At 34.0% G+C, this 14443-nt stretch overlaps 1 protein-coding gene across 1 annotated transcript; it reads right to left on the reverse strand.

Annotated features, from left to right (window-relative positions):
• Positions 1 to 10813: 10813 nt before the first annotated feature.
• Positions 10814 to 13222, reverse strand: LOC108438025 (phosphoinositide-interacting protein). The gene is made up of 2 exons (XM_017715514.2): positions 13146 to 13222; positions 10814 to 11416 (listed from the first exon to the last, which is right to left on the reverse strand). Exon 2 carries the CDS (start codon positions 11395 to 11397, stop codon positions 11029 to 11031), a length of 369 nt encoding a protein of 122 aa, XP_017571003.1. The 5' UTR covers positions 11398 to 11416; positions 13146 to 13222; the 3' UTR covers positions 10814 to 11028.
• Between the last annotated feature and the right edge of the window lie 1221 nt (positions 13223 to 14443).

The raw sequence follows: 14443 nt of genomic DNA on the forward strand, positions 1-14443 counted from the left end.
ACTTACTTTATCAATGCTTACTTACTTTATTAATGCTAACTTACTAACTTTATTAAAGCTAACTTACTTTATCAATGCTAACTTACTAACTTTATTCATGCTAACTTACTTTATCAATGCTAACTTACTAACTTTATTAATGCTTACGTTATTAATGCTAACTTACTTACTTTATTAATGCTAACTTACTTTATTAATGCTAACTTATTAACTTTATTGATGCTAACTTACTTTATTAATGCTACCTTACATTATTAATGCTAACTTACTAACTTTATTAATGCTAACTTATTAACTTTATTGATGCTAACTTACTTTATTAATGCTAACTTACTAACTTTATTAATAATAACTTACTTTATTAATGCTAACTTATGTTATTATGCTAAGTTAAGTATAATGCTAACTTAACATTATTGATGCAAACTAACCATTATGCTACCTTATTAACTTTATTAACACTAACTTTTTATGCCAATTTGTTAACCTTGTTAATGCTACCTTACTTTATCAATGCTAACTTACTTTATTAATGCTTACTGTATTAATGCTAACTTACGTACTTTATTAATGATAACTTACTTTATCAATGCTAACTTACTAACTTTATTAATGCTAACTTACGTACTTTATTAATGCTAACTTTATCAATGCTAACTTCCTTTATCAATGCTAACTTACTAACTTTATTAATAATAACTTACTTTATCAATGCTAACTTATTACTTTATTAATGCTTACTTACTTTATCAATGCTTACTTACTTTATTAATGCTAACTTACTAACTTTATTAAAGCTAACTTACTTTATCAGTGCTAACTTACTAACTTTATTCATGCTAACTTACTTTATCAATGCTAACTTACTAACTTTATTAATGCGAACTTACTTTATTAAGGCTAACTTACTTTATTAATGCTAACTTACTAACTTTATTAATGCTAACTTACTAACTTACTAACTTTATTAATGCTAACTTACTAACTTTATTAATGCTAACTTACTTTATCAATGCTAAATTACTTTTTTAATGGTAACTTACTTTATCAATGCTAACTTACTAACTTTATTAATGCTAACTTACTTTATCAATGCTAAATTACTTTTTTAATGGTAACTTACTTTATCAATGCTAACTTACTAACTTTATTAATGCTAACTTACTTTATCAATGCTAACTCACTTTATCAATGCTAACTTACTAACTTCATTAATGCTAACTTACTTTATCAATGTTAGGTTACTAACTTTATTAATGCTAACTTACTAACGTTATTAATGCTAACTTACTTTTTTAATCCTAACTTACTTTATTAATCCTAACTTACTTTATTAATCCTAACTTACTTTATCAATGCTAAATTACTTTTTTAATGCTAACTTACTTTATCAATGCTAACTTACTAACTTTATCAATGCTAACTTACTTTATCAATGCAAACTTACTTTATCAATGCTAACTTACTTTATCAATGCTAACCTACTTTATCAATGCTAACTTACTAACTTTATTAATGCTAACTTACTTTATCAATGCTAACTTACTAACTTTATCAATGCTAACTTACTTTATCAATGCTAACTTACTAACTTTATTAATGCTAACTTACTTTATCAATGCAAACTTACTTTATCAATGCTAACTTACTTTATCAATGTTAACTTACTAACTTTATTAATGCTAACTTACTTTATCAATGCTAACTTACTAACTTTATTAATGCTTACGTTATTAATGCTAACTTACTTTATTAATGCTAACTTACTTTATTAATGCTAACTTACTTTATTAATGCTAACTTACTAACTTTATTAATGCTAACTTACTTTATCAATGCTAACTTACTAACTTTATTAATGCTTACGTTATTAATGCTAACTTACTAACTTTATTAATGTTAATTTACTTTATCAATGCTAACTTACTAACTTTATTAATGCTTACGTTATTCATGCTAACTTACTTACTTTATTAATGCTAACTTACTTTATTAATGCTAACTTACTTTATTAATGCTAACTTACTAACTTTATTATTGCTAACTTACTAACTTTATTAATGCTAATTTACTAACTTTATTAATGCTAACTTACTTTATCAATGCTAAATTACTTTATTAATGCTAACTTACTTTATCAATGCTAACTTACTAACTTTATTAATGCTAACTTACTTTATCAATGCTAACTCACTTTATCAATGCTAACTTACTAACTTCATTAATGCTAACTTACTTTATCAATGTTAGGTTACTAACTTTATTAATGCTAACTTACTAACTTTATTAATGCTAACTTACTTACTTTTTTAATCCTAACTTTATTAATGCTAACTTACTTTATCAATGCTAACTTACTAACTTTATTAATGCTTACGTTATTAATGCTAACTTACTTTATTAATGCTAACTTACTTTATTAATGCTAACTTACTTTATCAATGTTAGGTTACTAACTTTATTAATGCTAACTTACTAACTTTATTAATGCTAACTTACTTACTTTTTTAATCCTAACTTACTTTATTAATCCTAACTTACTTTATCAATGCTAAATTACTTTTTTAATGCTAACTTACTTTATCAATGCTAACTTACTAACTTTATCAATGCTAACTTACTTTATCAATGCTAACTTACTAACTTTATTAATGCTAACTTACTTTATCAATGCAAACTTACTTTATCAATGCTAACTTACTTTATCAATGTTAACTTACTAACTTTATTAATGCTAACTTACTTTATCAATGCTAACTTACTAACTTTATTAATGCTTACGTTATCAATGCTAACTCACTTTATCAATGCTAACTTACTAACTTCATTAATGCTAACTTACTTTATCAATGTTAGGTTACTAACTTTATTAATGCTAACTTACTAACTTTATTAATGCTAACTTACTTACTTTTTTAATCCTAACTTACTTTATTAATCCTAACTTACTTTATCAATGCTAAATTACTTTTTTAATGCTAACTTACTTTATCAATGCTAACTTACTAACTTTATCAATGCTAACTTACTTTATCAATGCGAACTTACTTTATCAATGCTAACTTACTTTATCAATGCTAACCTACTTTATCAATGCTAACTTACTAACTTTATTAATGCTAACTTACTTTATCAATGCAACTTACTAACTTTATCAGTGCTAACTTACTTTATCAATGCTAACTTACTAACTTTATTAATGCTAACTTAATTAATGCTAACTTACTTTATCAATGCTAACTTACTAACTTTATTAATGCTAACTTACTTTATCAATGCGAACTTACTTTATCAATGCTAACTTACTAACTTTATTAATGCTAACTTACTTTATCAATGCTAACTTACTAACTTTATTAATGCTTACGTTATTAATGCTAACTTACTTACTTTATTAATGCTAACTTACTTTATTAATGCTAACTTACTAACTTTATTAATGCTAACTTACTTTATCAATGCTAACTTACTAACTTTATTAATGCTAACTTACTTTATCAATGCTAACTTACTAACTTTATTAATGCTTACGTTATTAATGCTAACTTACTTACTTTATCAATGCGAACTTATTTTATTAATGCTAACTTACTTTATCAATGCTAACTTACTAACTTTATTAATGCTAACTTACTTTATCAATGCTAACTTACTAACTTTATCAATGCTAACTTACTTTATCAATGCTAACTTACTAACTTTATTAATGCTAACTTACTTTATCAATGCAAACTTACTTTATCAATGCTAACTTACTTTATCAATGTTAACTTACTAACTTTATTAATGCTAACTTACTTTATCAATGCTAACTTACTAACTTTATTAATGCTTACGTTATTAATGCTAACTTACTTTATTAATGCTAACTTACTTTATTAATGCTAACTTACTTTATTAATGCTAACTTACTAACTTTATTAATGCTAACTTACTTTATCAATGCTAACTTACTAACTTTATTAATGCTTACGTTATTAATGCTAACTTACTAACTTTATTAATGTTAATTTACTTTATCAATGCTAACTTACTAACTTTATTAATGCTTACGTTATTCATGCTAACTTACTTACTTTATTAATGCTAACTTACTTTATTAATGCTAACTTACTTTATTAATGCTAACTTACTAACTTTATTATTGCTAACTTACTAACTTTATTAATGCTAATTTACTAACTTTATTAATGCTAACTTACTTTATCAATGCTAAATTACTTTATTAATGCTAACTTACTTTATCAATGCTAACTTACTAACTTTATTAATGCTAACTTACTTTATCAATGCTAACTCACTTTATCAATGCTAACTTACTAACTTCATTAATGCTAACTTACTTTATCAATGTTAGGTTACTAACTTTATTAATGCTAACTTACTAACTTTATTAATGCTAACTTACTTACTTTTTTAATCCTAACTTACTTTATTAATCCTAACTTACTTTATCAATGCTAAATTACTTTTTTAATGCTAACTTACTTTATCAATGCTAACTTACTAACTTTATCAATGCTAACTTACTTTATCAATGCGAACTTACTTTATCAATGCTAACTTACTTTATCAATGCTAACCTACTTTATCAATGCTAACTTACTAACTTTATTAATGCTAACTTACTTTATCAATGCAACTTACTAACTTTATCAGTGCTAACTTACTTTATCAATGCTAACTTACTAACTTTATTAATGCTAACTTAATTAATGCTAACTTACTTTATCAATGCTAACTTACTAACTTTATTAATGCTAACTTACTTTATCAATGCGAACTTACTTTATCAATGCTAACTTACTAACTTTATTAATGCTAACTTACTTTATCAATGCTAACTTACTAACTTTATTAATGCTTACGTTATTAATGCTAACTTACTTACTTTATTAATGCTAACTTACTTTATTAATGCTAACTTACTAACTTTATTAATGCTAACTTACTTTATCAATGCTAACTTACTAACTTTATTAATGCTAACTTACTTTATCAATGCTAACTTACTAACTTTATTAATGCTTACGTTATTAATGCTAACTTACTTACTTTATCAATGCGAACTTATTTTATTAATGCTAACTTACTTTATCAATGCTAACTTACTAACTTTATTAATGCTAACTTACTTTATCAATGCTAACTTACTAACGTTATTAATGCTAACTTACTTTATCAATGCTAACTTAAACCAGCCATTAGGGGTGTACTTTGTGTACTTCTGGTGCCGGTCCCAAGCCCGATAAATGGTGAGGGTTGCGTCAGGAAGGGCATCCGGCGTAAAACTTGTGCCAAAACTATCATGCGGATCACAAATATGATTGCCATCCCAGATCGGTCAAGGCCCAGGTTAACAACGACCGCCTCCGGTGCTGTTGACCAGCAGGGTGCCAGTGGAAATTGGACTACTGTAGATCGAAGACCATCAAAGAGGAGAGGAGGAAGGCGGGTTAGAAGGCAGCGAGAGAGAAGGAAAGGCAGTAGTGTGGAGGTTAGAGTAGGGACTCTGAACATAGGGACAATGACATTTAAAGGCAGAGAGCTTGCAGACATGATAGAGAGAAGGAAGGTAGAGATTCTGTGTGTCCAGGAGACCAGATGGAAAGGAAGCAAGGCCAGGAACATTGGAGGTGGATTGTTCTATCATGGTGTAGAGAGGAAGAGAAATGGAGTAGGGATAATCCTAAAGGAACAGCTTGTGAAAAGTGTTCTGGATGTAAAGAAAGTGTCAGACAGGATCATGAGCCTGAGGTTGGAGGTTGATGGTGTAATTTTGAATGTGGTCACTTCATAGGCACCACAGGTTGGTTGTCAGTTAGAGGAGAAAGAGGAATTTTGGAGTAAGATGGATGAAGTGGTAGATGGTGTCCCTAGAGAGGAGAGATTGGTGATTGGTGCAGACTTCAATGGACATGTTGGTGAAGGGAACAGAGGGGATGAAAAGGTGCTGGGTATGTATGGTGTGAAAGACAGAAATGCGGAAGGTCTGATGGTTGTAGATTTTGCTAAGAGAATGGAAATGGCTGTGGTGAACACGTATTTTCAGAAGAGGGAAGAACACAGGGTGACATACAAGAGTGGAGGGAGGTGCACACAGGTGGATTATATCCTTAGCAGGAGATGCCACCTAAAGGAGATTGTAGATTGTAAAGTGATACCAGGTTAAAGTGTAGCAAGGCAAAATAGGGTGGTTGTGTACAGAATGAGATTAGAAACAAAGAAGAGGAAGAGAGTGAAGAGCCAAAGATTAAATGGTGGAAGCTGAAGAAGGAGGATGGTTGCAGGCAGTTCAGGGAAAAATTGCAACAGGCCCTTGGGGGCAGTGAGGAGCTACCTGAGGACTGGGAAACTACAGCTAAGGTGGTGAAAGAAACTGGGAAGAATGCGTTGGGTGTTTCGTCTGGTCAGAGTAAAGAAGACAAAAAAGTTGCTGGTGGAATGAGGAAGTCCAGGAGAGTATTCAGAAGAAGTAGGCAGCTAAGAAAAAGTGGGATAACCAGAGAGATGAAGGAAGTAGGCAGGAGTACTGTGAGGCTAGTCGCATAGCGAAAAGAATGGTGGCAAAGGCAAAGGCTCAGGCCTATGATGAGCTGTATGAGAGGCTGGACAGTAAAGAAGGAGTAAAGGACTTGTATCGTTTGGCTAAACAGAGAGATAGAGCTGGAAAGGATGTACAGCAGGTTAGGCTGATAAAGGATAGAGAGGGAAATGTACTAGTGAGTGAACAGAGAGTGTTGAGTAGATGGAAGGAGTACTTTGAAGAACTAATGAATGAGGAAAACGAGAGAGAGATGAGGACAACGGGGGGAGAGATAGTGGATCAGGAAGTGCAGAGAATTAGTAAGGTGGAAGTGAGGGCAGCTTTAAAAAGGATGAAGAATGGAAAGGCAGTTGGTCCAGATGACATACCTGTGGAGGTATGGAGATGTTTAGGAGAGAAGGCAGTGGACTTTTTAACCAGGTTGTTTAACAAAATCCTGGAGAGTGAGAGGATGCCTGATAAGTGGAGAAGCAGTGTGTTGGTCCCCATTTTTAAGAACAAGGGTGATGTGCAGAGCTGCAGTAACTACAGAGGTATAAAGTTGATGAGCCACACCATGAAGATGTGGGAAAGAGTTGTTGAAGGAAGGCTAAGGCAAGAGGTCCAGATCAGTGAGCAGCAGTTTGGTTTCATGCCCAGAAAGAGATGCAATTTTTGCGTTGAGAGTGTTGGTAGAGAAGTACAGAGAAGGTCAGAAGGAGCTACGTTGTGTCTTTCTGGATCTAGAGAAGATATGATAGGGTGCCAAGAGAGCAACTGTGGTACTGTATGAGGAAGTCAGGTGTAGCTGAAAAGTATGTTAGGGTGGTGCGGGACATGTATGAAGATACAGTGTATGAGACAGTGGTGAGGTGTGCAGTTGGAGTGACAAATGGTTTCAAGGTGAAGGTAGGGTTACATCAGGGATCAGCTTTGTGCCCCTTTCTGTTTGCAATGGTGATGGAAATGTTGCCAGATGAGGTCAGGTAGGAGGCTCCATGGACCATGATGTTTGCAGATGACATTGTAATCTGTGGTGAGAGTAGAGAGCAGGTGGAAGAGAATCTGGAGAGGTGGAGGTTTGCACTGGAGAGGAGAGGAATGAAGGTCAGTAGAGACAAGATGAAATACATGTGTGTTAATGAGAGGGAGGCAGGTGGAAAGGTGAAGATGCAAGGAGTAGAGGTCATAAAGGTGGATGACTTCAAATATCTTAGGTCAACCATCCAGAGCAATGGACAGTGTAGAAAAGAGGTGAGGAAGAGGGTGCAGGCAGGATGGAGTGGGTGGAGACGGATGTCAGGGCTGATGTGTGACAGAAGGATAGCAGCAAGAGTGAAAGGGAAGGTTTACAAGACAGTAGTGCGTCCTGCTATGATGTATGGTTTGGAGACTGTGGCTCTGTCTAAAAGACAGGAGGCTGAGCTGGAGGTGGCGGAGATGAAGATGCTGAGATTTTCGTTGGGAGTGACAAGGATGGACAAGATTAGAAACGAGCAGATCAGAGGGACAGTGAAGGTGGAGCAGTTTGGAGATAAAGTCAGAGAGGCCAGGTTGAGATGGTTTGGACATGTGTTGAGGAGGAATAGTGGACATATTGGGCAAAGAATGTTGGAGATGGAGCTGCCGGGTAGAAGGAGAAGAAGAAGAAGACTTTAATAATGCTAACTTACTTTATTAATGCTAACTTACTAACTTTATTAATGCTAACTTACTTTATTAATGCTAACTTACTTTATTAATGCTAACTTATTAACTTTATTAATGCTAACTTACTTTATTAATGCTAACTTACTTTATCAATGCTAACTTACTAACTTCATTAATGCTAACTTACTTTATTAATGCTAACTTACTAACTTTATTAATGCTTACTTTATTAATGCTAACTTACTTTATTAATGCTAACTTATTAACTTTATTAATGCTAACTTTATTAATGCTAACATACTTTATTAATGCTAACTTACTTTATTAATGCTAACTTACTAACTTTATTAATGCTTACTTTATTAATGTTAACTTACTTTATTAATGCTAACATAACTATTAATTTCATTAATGCTAACTTACTTTATTGTTAATTACTTAATTGTTAACTTATTAACCTTATTAATGCTAAATTAACTTCATTAATGCTTACATAACTAAGATGCTACCTTACTTTATTATACTACTTACTAAACACCAAATTGATTCATGTTAACATAACTATTACGTTAACTATTACCTACATTAAAGTTAACTTGAACTTTTTAATATATGCTAACTCGTTTTTGATTCTAACTTTATCAATGCTATTTTATCATGATAGTGAAGTTGGTCATCACTCAGCGCTATCATTACAGCTTTGGAGGCTTTGTGAGCGTCAGTGTTCACTGTAAGAGGATACTAAAGCTTTTATTTACATCAGTGGTCATCTGCTGAAGCAGGTCAATGCTGTAGATGCTGCTTTAACCCCGAACCCTCTCGGCTAACGAGCCACCTCTGACTGACCCGCAGTGCTGATATCCTCCGATTTTCCATCTAAAGGCCATTTTTGGTGAACTGACCCAGATATGCAGGGTTTTTGTTTGTTACAGTTTTTCAGTCTGAACAGGAGAGACGGCATCTCAGTGGAATTAATTCAGATGACATCAGTGGGAAGCATTTGAAGCCAAGTTAATCCTGTTTTTAGAGGATTTACTGAAGCACAAGCACAAAGACAAGAGCTTAACAGGAGGAGAAAACACACAATGCTACTACACACCCTCACAGAGAGACACAGATGTGAGATATTTTCAGTTCATATGACAGAGAATTCGCTGCTATGCAAACAGAAATGTCCTTTTCTCTTTTCTTCCCCTCCCCTGTGTCCTCAGTGTCCGTCTATCGAAGCTCGATTCAATGTTTATTTTATATAACACAATGTACATCATATATCCACAGTCCATAATCCTCCTAAACAAGGACTCTTCCCATGATCCTCTTCTTTGACCAGCTGCATATATGCACACTAACATACCATGCAATTACATGATATATGTACATACAGGAGGTGGACAAAATAATGGAAACCCCACATGAAAAACTCCATCAGTCATTTGAACAAAAACACCGACCATAAAGAAGCACGTTTCCAGTCATAGGCTGTAGCCCATCTGTTACAAGTGTAACAGATGGGCTACAAGTACAAGTATGTTTTTGCTGTGTTTCCAATATTGTGTACACCCCCCTGAGTAGATTCCATTCTTATATAAAGCATAATATTTAAATACATGATGTAATTACAAGTAGCTATGACTCCATGCTCTTTAAAAATAAGCCCTAAATGTAGTAGGTACAATCAAAATAAGAGTGGCCCTAGTACAAAACCCTGAGGTACACCATAAAGAAAATGACATTAACCTTTGAAATACTAAAAAAGTACTTTCTTTTTTTAAGATATGTTTTGCAAACACTCAAACTGCTCCTATATGATAAATAAGCTGGGAATATGAGCTTTAATGTGGTATTTCTTGTTATTTTGTACACCTTTATGCCATATACCTTATAACTGTAAACAACTTCAATATCTAAAATACAACCATACATGACACCCATTGCACATAAATGTAGATAATTTTGTATCTGTATTCTAAACACTGTTTCATTCTTGTACATTTGTTGAATAAAAAAGTTTATGACAAGGAACATTATAATTTTACAGTACAATAATAAAGTAATAATCTACTGTAAACTGTGTAAAATTGATTTGACCACGCTTGTGGGTTATCATTAGGCCAATGTGAAGTAAAATCAGAGTATTATAACAGTCAGCTATGGTTTCCAAGCAACATAACAGTCACAGATTATTCCATTAACAGTCAAATGGTTTTTAATACCTTGCCACATTAATGCAAAATAAACAGATTTTTCTAAATCTCTGCATGATTAAATGGTTTAAGATGTAAACAGTCATTCAGAGCGGTTTGGTGTGAAACTCTGTTCTAGATAAACTTACAGAGTCAGAATTCACAGAGGTGGTGATAGGAACCAGACGTCCATCTCTAAAAGCTCCCTCACGGAAAGCTACTACATGAAATGGTTATGAATTCACTGCCTGATGACTGAGACGCTGTTTTATGATAGTTTTGAGAAGATTTTGGCCTTAAACTCCATTCACGGTGGAGGGATACATAATATGCAGGGCGCTGCGAGGTAAAATAGTCCCCAAAGAAAACTTATTATTTCACATTTTCCATCATCAACATTCCATATAAACTCAGAAGACTTATACAGGTTCTCTCGTGATTTTGGATAGTAAATAAAATGTTTAGATTTGTGTGTAGTAAAGACATCTGAACCATTTCACATAAAAACCGCTCTGAATCACTCGGTTTACATGGCCACTCGTTAGTTATTGTTTAGTTTACTACAACTTCAATAGTGGCTCAGTCAATTAGATTTTAGAACTGAAATAATCCATTTTATCATCCAAAGTACAATCTTCACCCCTCGCCTGCCCTCAGAGAGAAATCTTCTTATGAAATGGTGGCGACGCTCCCGCGCTGGGGCAGGAGGGGTCTGTCGTGACCCATTTGGCTCATGGCGGTGTGCACCATCTTCTGCTTGATGATGGGGATCCACACAAGCCCAGTAACCAGAAACATCAGTCCCATAGACAGAAACAGGGGTCCCACCAGGTACGGCACATTGCCCACCTGAGTGAAGTACAGCAGGGACATGGCAGTGCCGGTGCCAAACACCAGCGCCCCGATTAAAATAGACAGCAGTGGCTTGTGAAAGTAGTTCCAGCGCCTTTTCACTGCCAATCTGAATGAAGTCTCTCTGGGAGGCGAAGTGGCCTCCTCTACGCTCGCCTTCCGCTCCTCGCTCAACAAGACTGACATGTTGGAGAACGTCCAGAGACTGAGATGATCAGACAGGAGTGAACAATTCAGTACAAATATTTAGTACATGCAAACTGTATTCAGTATGGTCAGTATTTAAAATTCTACTCAGTTCACACAAATTGCACCATGTATGACTGGTCAGTGTCTAAAATTCTATTCAGTACAAATATTCAGTACACACAAAATATTCTGCATGATTGGTCAGTATCGAAAACTCTATTCAGTACATACAAACTGTATTCAGTACGGCTGGTCAGTATCTAAAATTATATTCAGTACACACAAACTATTCGGTATGACTAGTCAGTATCTAAAATTCTATTCAGTACATACAAACTGTATTCTGTATGACTGGTCAGTATCTAAAATTCTATTCAGTACATACAAACTGTATTCTGTACGTCTGGTCAGTGTCTAAAATTATATTCAGTACAAATATTCAGTACACACAAAATATTCCGCATGATTGGTCAGTAACTAAAACTCTATTCAGTACATACAAACTGTATTCAGTACGTCTGGTCAGTGTCTAAAATTATATTCAGTACAAATATTCAGTACACACAAACTGTATTCAGTATGACTGGTCAGTATCTAAAACTCTATTCAGTACAAATATTCAGTACACACAATCTGTATTCTGTATGACTGATCAGTATCTAAAATTCTATTAATTACAAATATTCAGTACACACAAACTGTATTCTGACTGGTCAGTATCTAAAATTCTATTCAGTACAAACATTCAGTACATATAATCTATTCAGTATGACTGGTCAGTACTTTAAAATTCTATGCAGTACAAGTATTCAGTATACACAAACTGTATTCTGTATGTTTGGTCAGTACGTAAGCATTCTATTCAGTATGCCCAGACACTATGTATAAATTCTATAAATGCAAAACTTCTATTCCACTGGTCAGTACCCAAACATTCTATTTAGTGCAACTTGCCAGTGTCTAAAACTCTATTCAGTACACTCAAACTGTATTCTGTACAACGGGCCAGTACCTAAACATTCTATTCAGTATGACCATACACTATGTAAAAATTCTATAAATGCAAGGAAAATTTAGTACAACTGGTCAGTATAAAAAATATTCATTAAAACTGGTCAGTACATAGACATTCTATTCATTATGATGGAACAATGCCTAAACATTCTATTTAGTGAGACTGGTCATTACTTAAAAATTCTAGTCAATGTGACTGGTCAGCATCCAAATGTTCTTTTCAGTGTGACTGGTCAATACTTAAACATTCTGTTTGGTGCACTCACTAAATATTATTTGTACAAATGCAACATGAATTCATTTCAACTGGTCAGTATATGAAAATTCTATTCGCTACAGTCACTGGCCAGCACACAAACATGAGTGACCAGTACGTATTATTCTATTCAGTGCAACTAGTCAATACATAAATTCTATCATCAGTATGACTGGTCAGCATATAAATATTCTATGTAGTATGACTGGTCTGTACATAGTCACGAGTGACCAGTACATGTTATTCTATTCAGTGTGACTGGTAAACACATAACTATCCTTGATTTTATTCAAAGTGACTGGTCAGTGAACAATCATTCTATTCATTACAACTGGGCAGTGTCTAAATATTGTTCAGTGCATCTGGTCAGTCCCCATCGCCTTCCACAGTGAATATTCTTGTCCACATGGCTGTATTTAAAACTACATGTATTATAAACAACCTACAGCTGCCCATGATGTGCAAAGTTACTTACTCAAACGTCAGTGGCCCATAAAAAGGGGTTCGGAGAGGATCCTGCTGGCTCTGTGTGGACGCTCGGTGCCGTATATGCTGAATAAATGCAGCAGGATGAGGCCACACCCCGGCTGGGTGACTCTTTAAACATCTGTCCACATCTGGCACGAGGTCAGCAACATGCTGTCCTATTTGTGCTTCAAAGAGAGCTGCGATTAAAGCCGTAAATCTCTGGACTGTTTAGATGAGCAACAGGTCAGACTGGAAAGCTTTTTTTAACAGGGCACATCATCAGAAGTAGAGCCAGTGATGCTACTGCACCTCTAATATGGGGTTAAATGGCAAAATACATCATATAAACATATAACTGATGATGCAAAAACGGGAACAGGTGTGATACAATCTGTAAACTCTTCTCAAGATGGTTCTTTAAGGGTTCTTTAGTGAAGAAAAAGGTTCTATATAGAATCATGAACACAAAAAAAAAAATCCTTTGCATGATGAAAGGGTTCCTATGTGCTATAGGTGGTTCTATATAGAAAAGGGTTTTGAAAAGGGTTCTACCACTGTTTACAATATCAAGCTTCTAACAACAGAAGAACCCTTGTCAAAAAGGTTCTATACAGACGCATCAACAGCACATTCTGAAGAACTGTCACGATGCAAAGAACCCTTTTACCATGCAAAGGGCTCTTTGGGTTTTGTCCATGGTTCTATCTAGAACCTTTTTCTTCACTAAAGAACCATCCTCTTTTAAAAGGTAGGCGTGTCTGATAAATCGACCAGTATTATGTGGCCATTACGCAATACACATCAATTTACTACCTACTGACCAAACTCTTGCATGCACTAAATCTAATATACATATATTAGCAATAATATTATGACCATCCTTGTTTCTACGCTCAGTCCATTTTATCAGCTCCACTTACTGTATAGGTGCACTTTGTAGTTCTACAGTTACAGACTGTAGTCCATCTGTTTCTCTGATACTTTGTTAGCCCCCTTTTACCCTGTTCTTCCGTGGTATGGACCCCCATGGACCCTCAGAGAGTAGGTATTATTTGGGTGGTGGATCATTCTCAGCAGTGACACTGATGTTGCACTGGTGCAAGTTGACCAGACCGAAATAACTGAATGTACCACTTTAATCCCGGCACTCAATTTAAACATCTTGTTGACTGACATGCTAATAATTATCAACAATGTTCCACCAGGTAACACACTTAAACATTGTGCTTCAAACGTTCTTTAGTGAAGAAAATGGCTCTATATAGAACCACGATCATTCAAATAACCCTTTGCATAAATAAAGGG

This window comes from Pygocentrus nattereri, chromosome 14 (assembly GCF_015220715.1).
Source record: "Pygocentrus nattereri isolate fPygNat1 chromosome 14, fPygNat1.pri, whole genome shotgun sequence".
Taxonomy (NCBI): domain Eukaryota; kingdom Metazoa; phylum Chordata; class Actinopteri; order Characiformes; family Serrasalmidae; genus Pygocentrus; species Pygocentrus nattereri.

Excerpts from the sequence above, each read along its gene's own strand:
- LOC108438025 (XM_017715514.2), bottom strand. The coding sequence starts at position 11,397 with ATGTCAGTCTTGTTGAGCGAGGAGCGGAAGGCGAGCGTAGAGGAGGCC.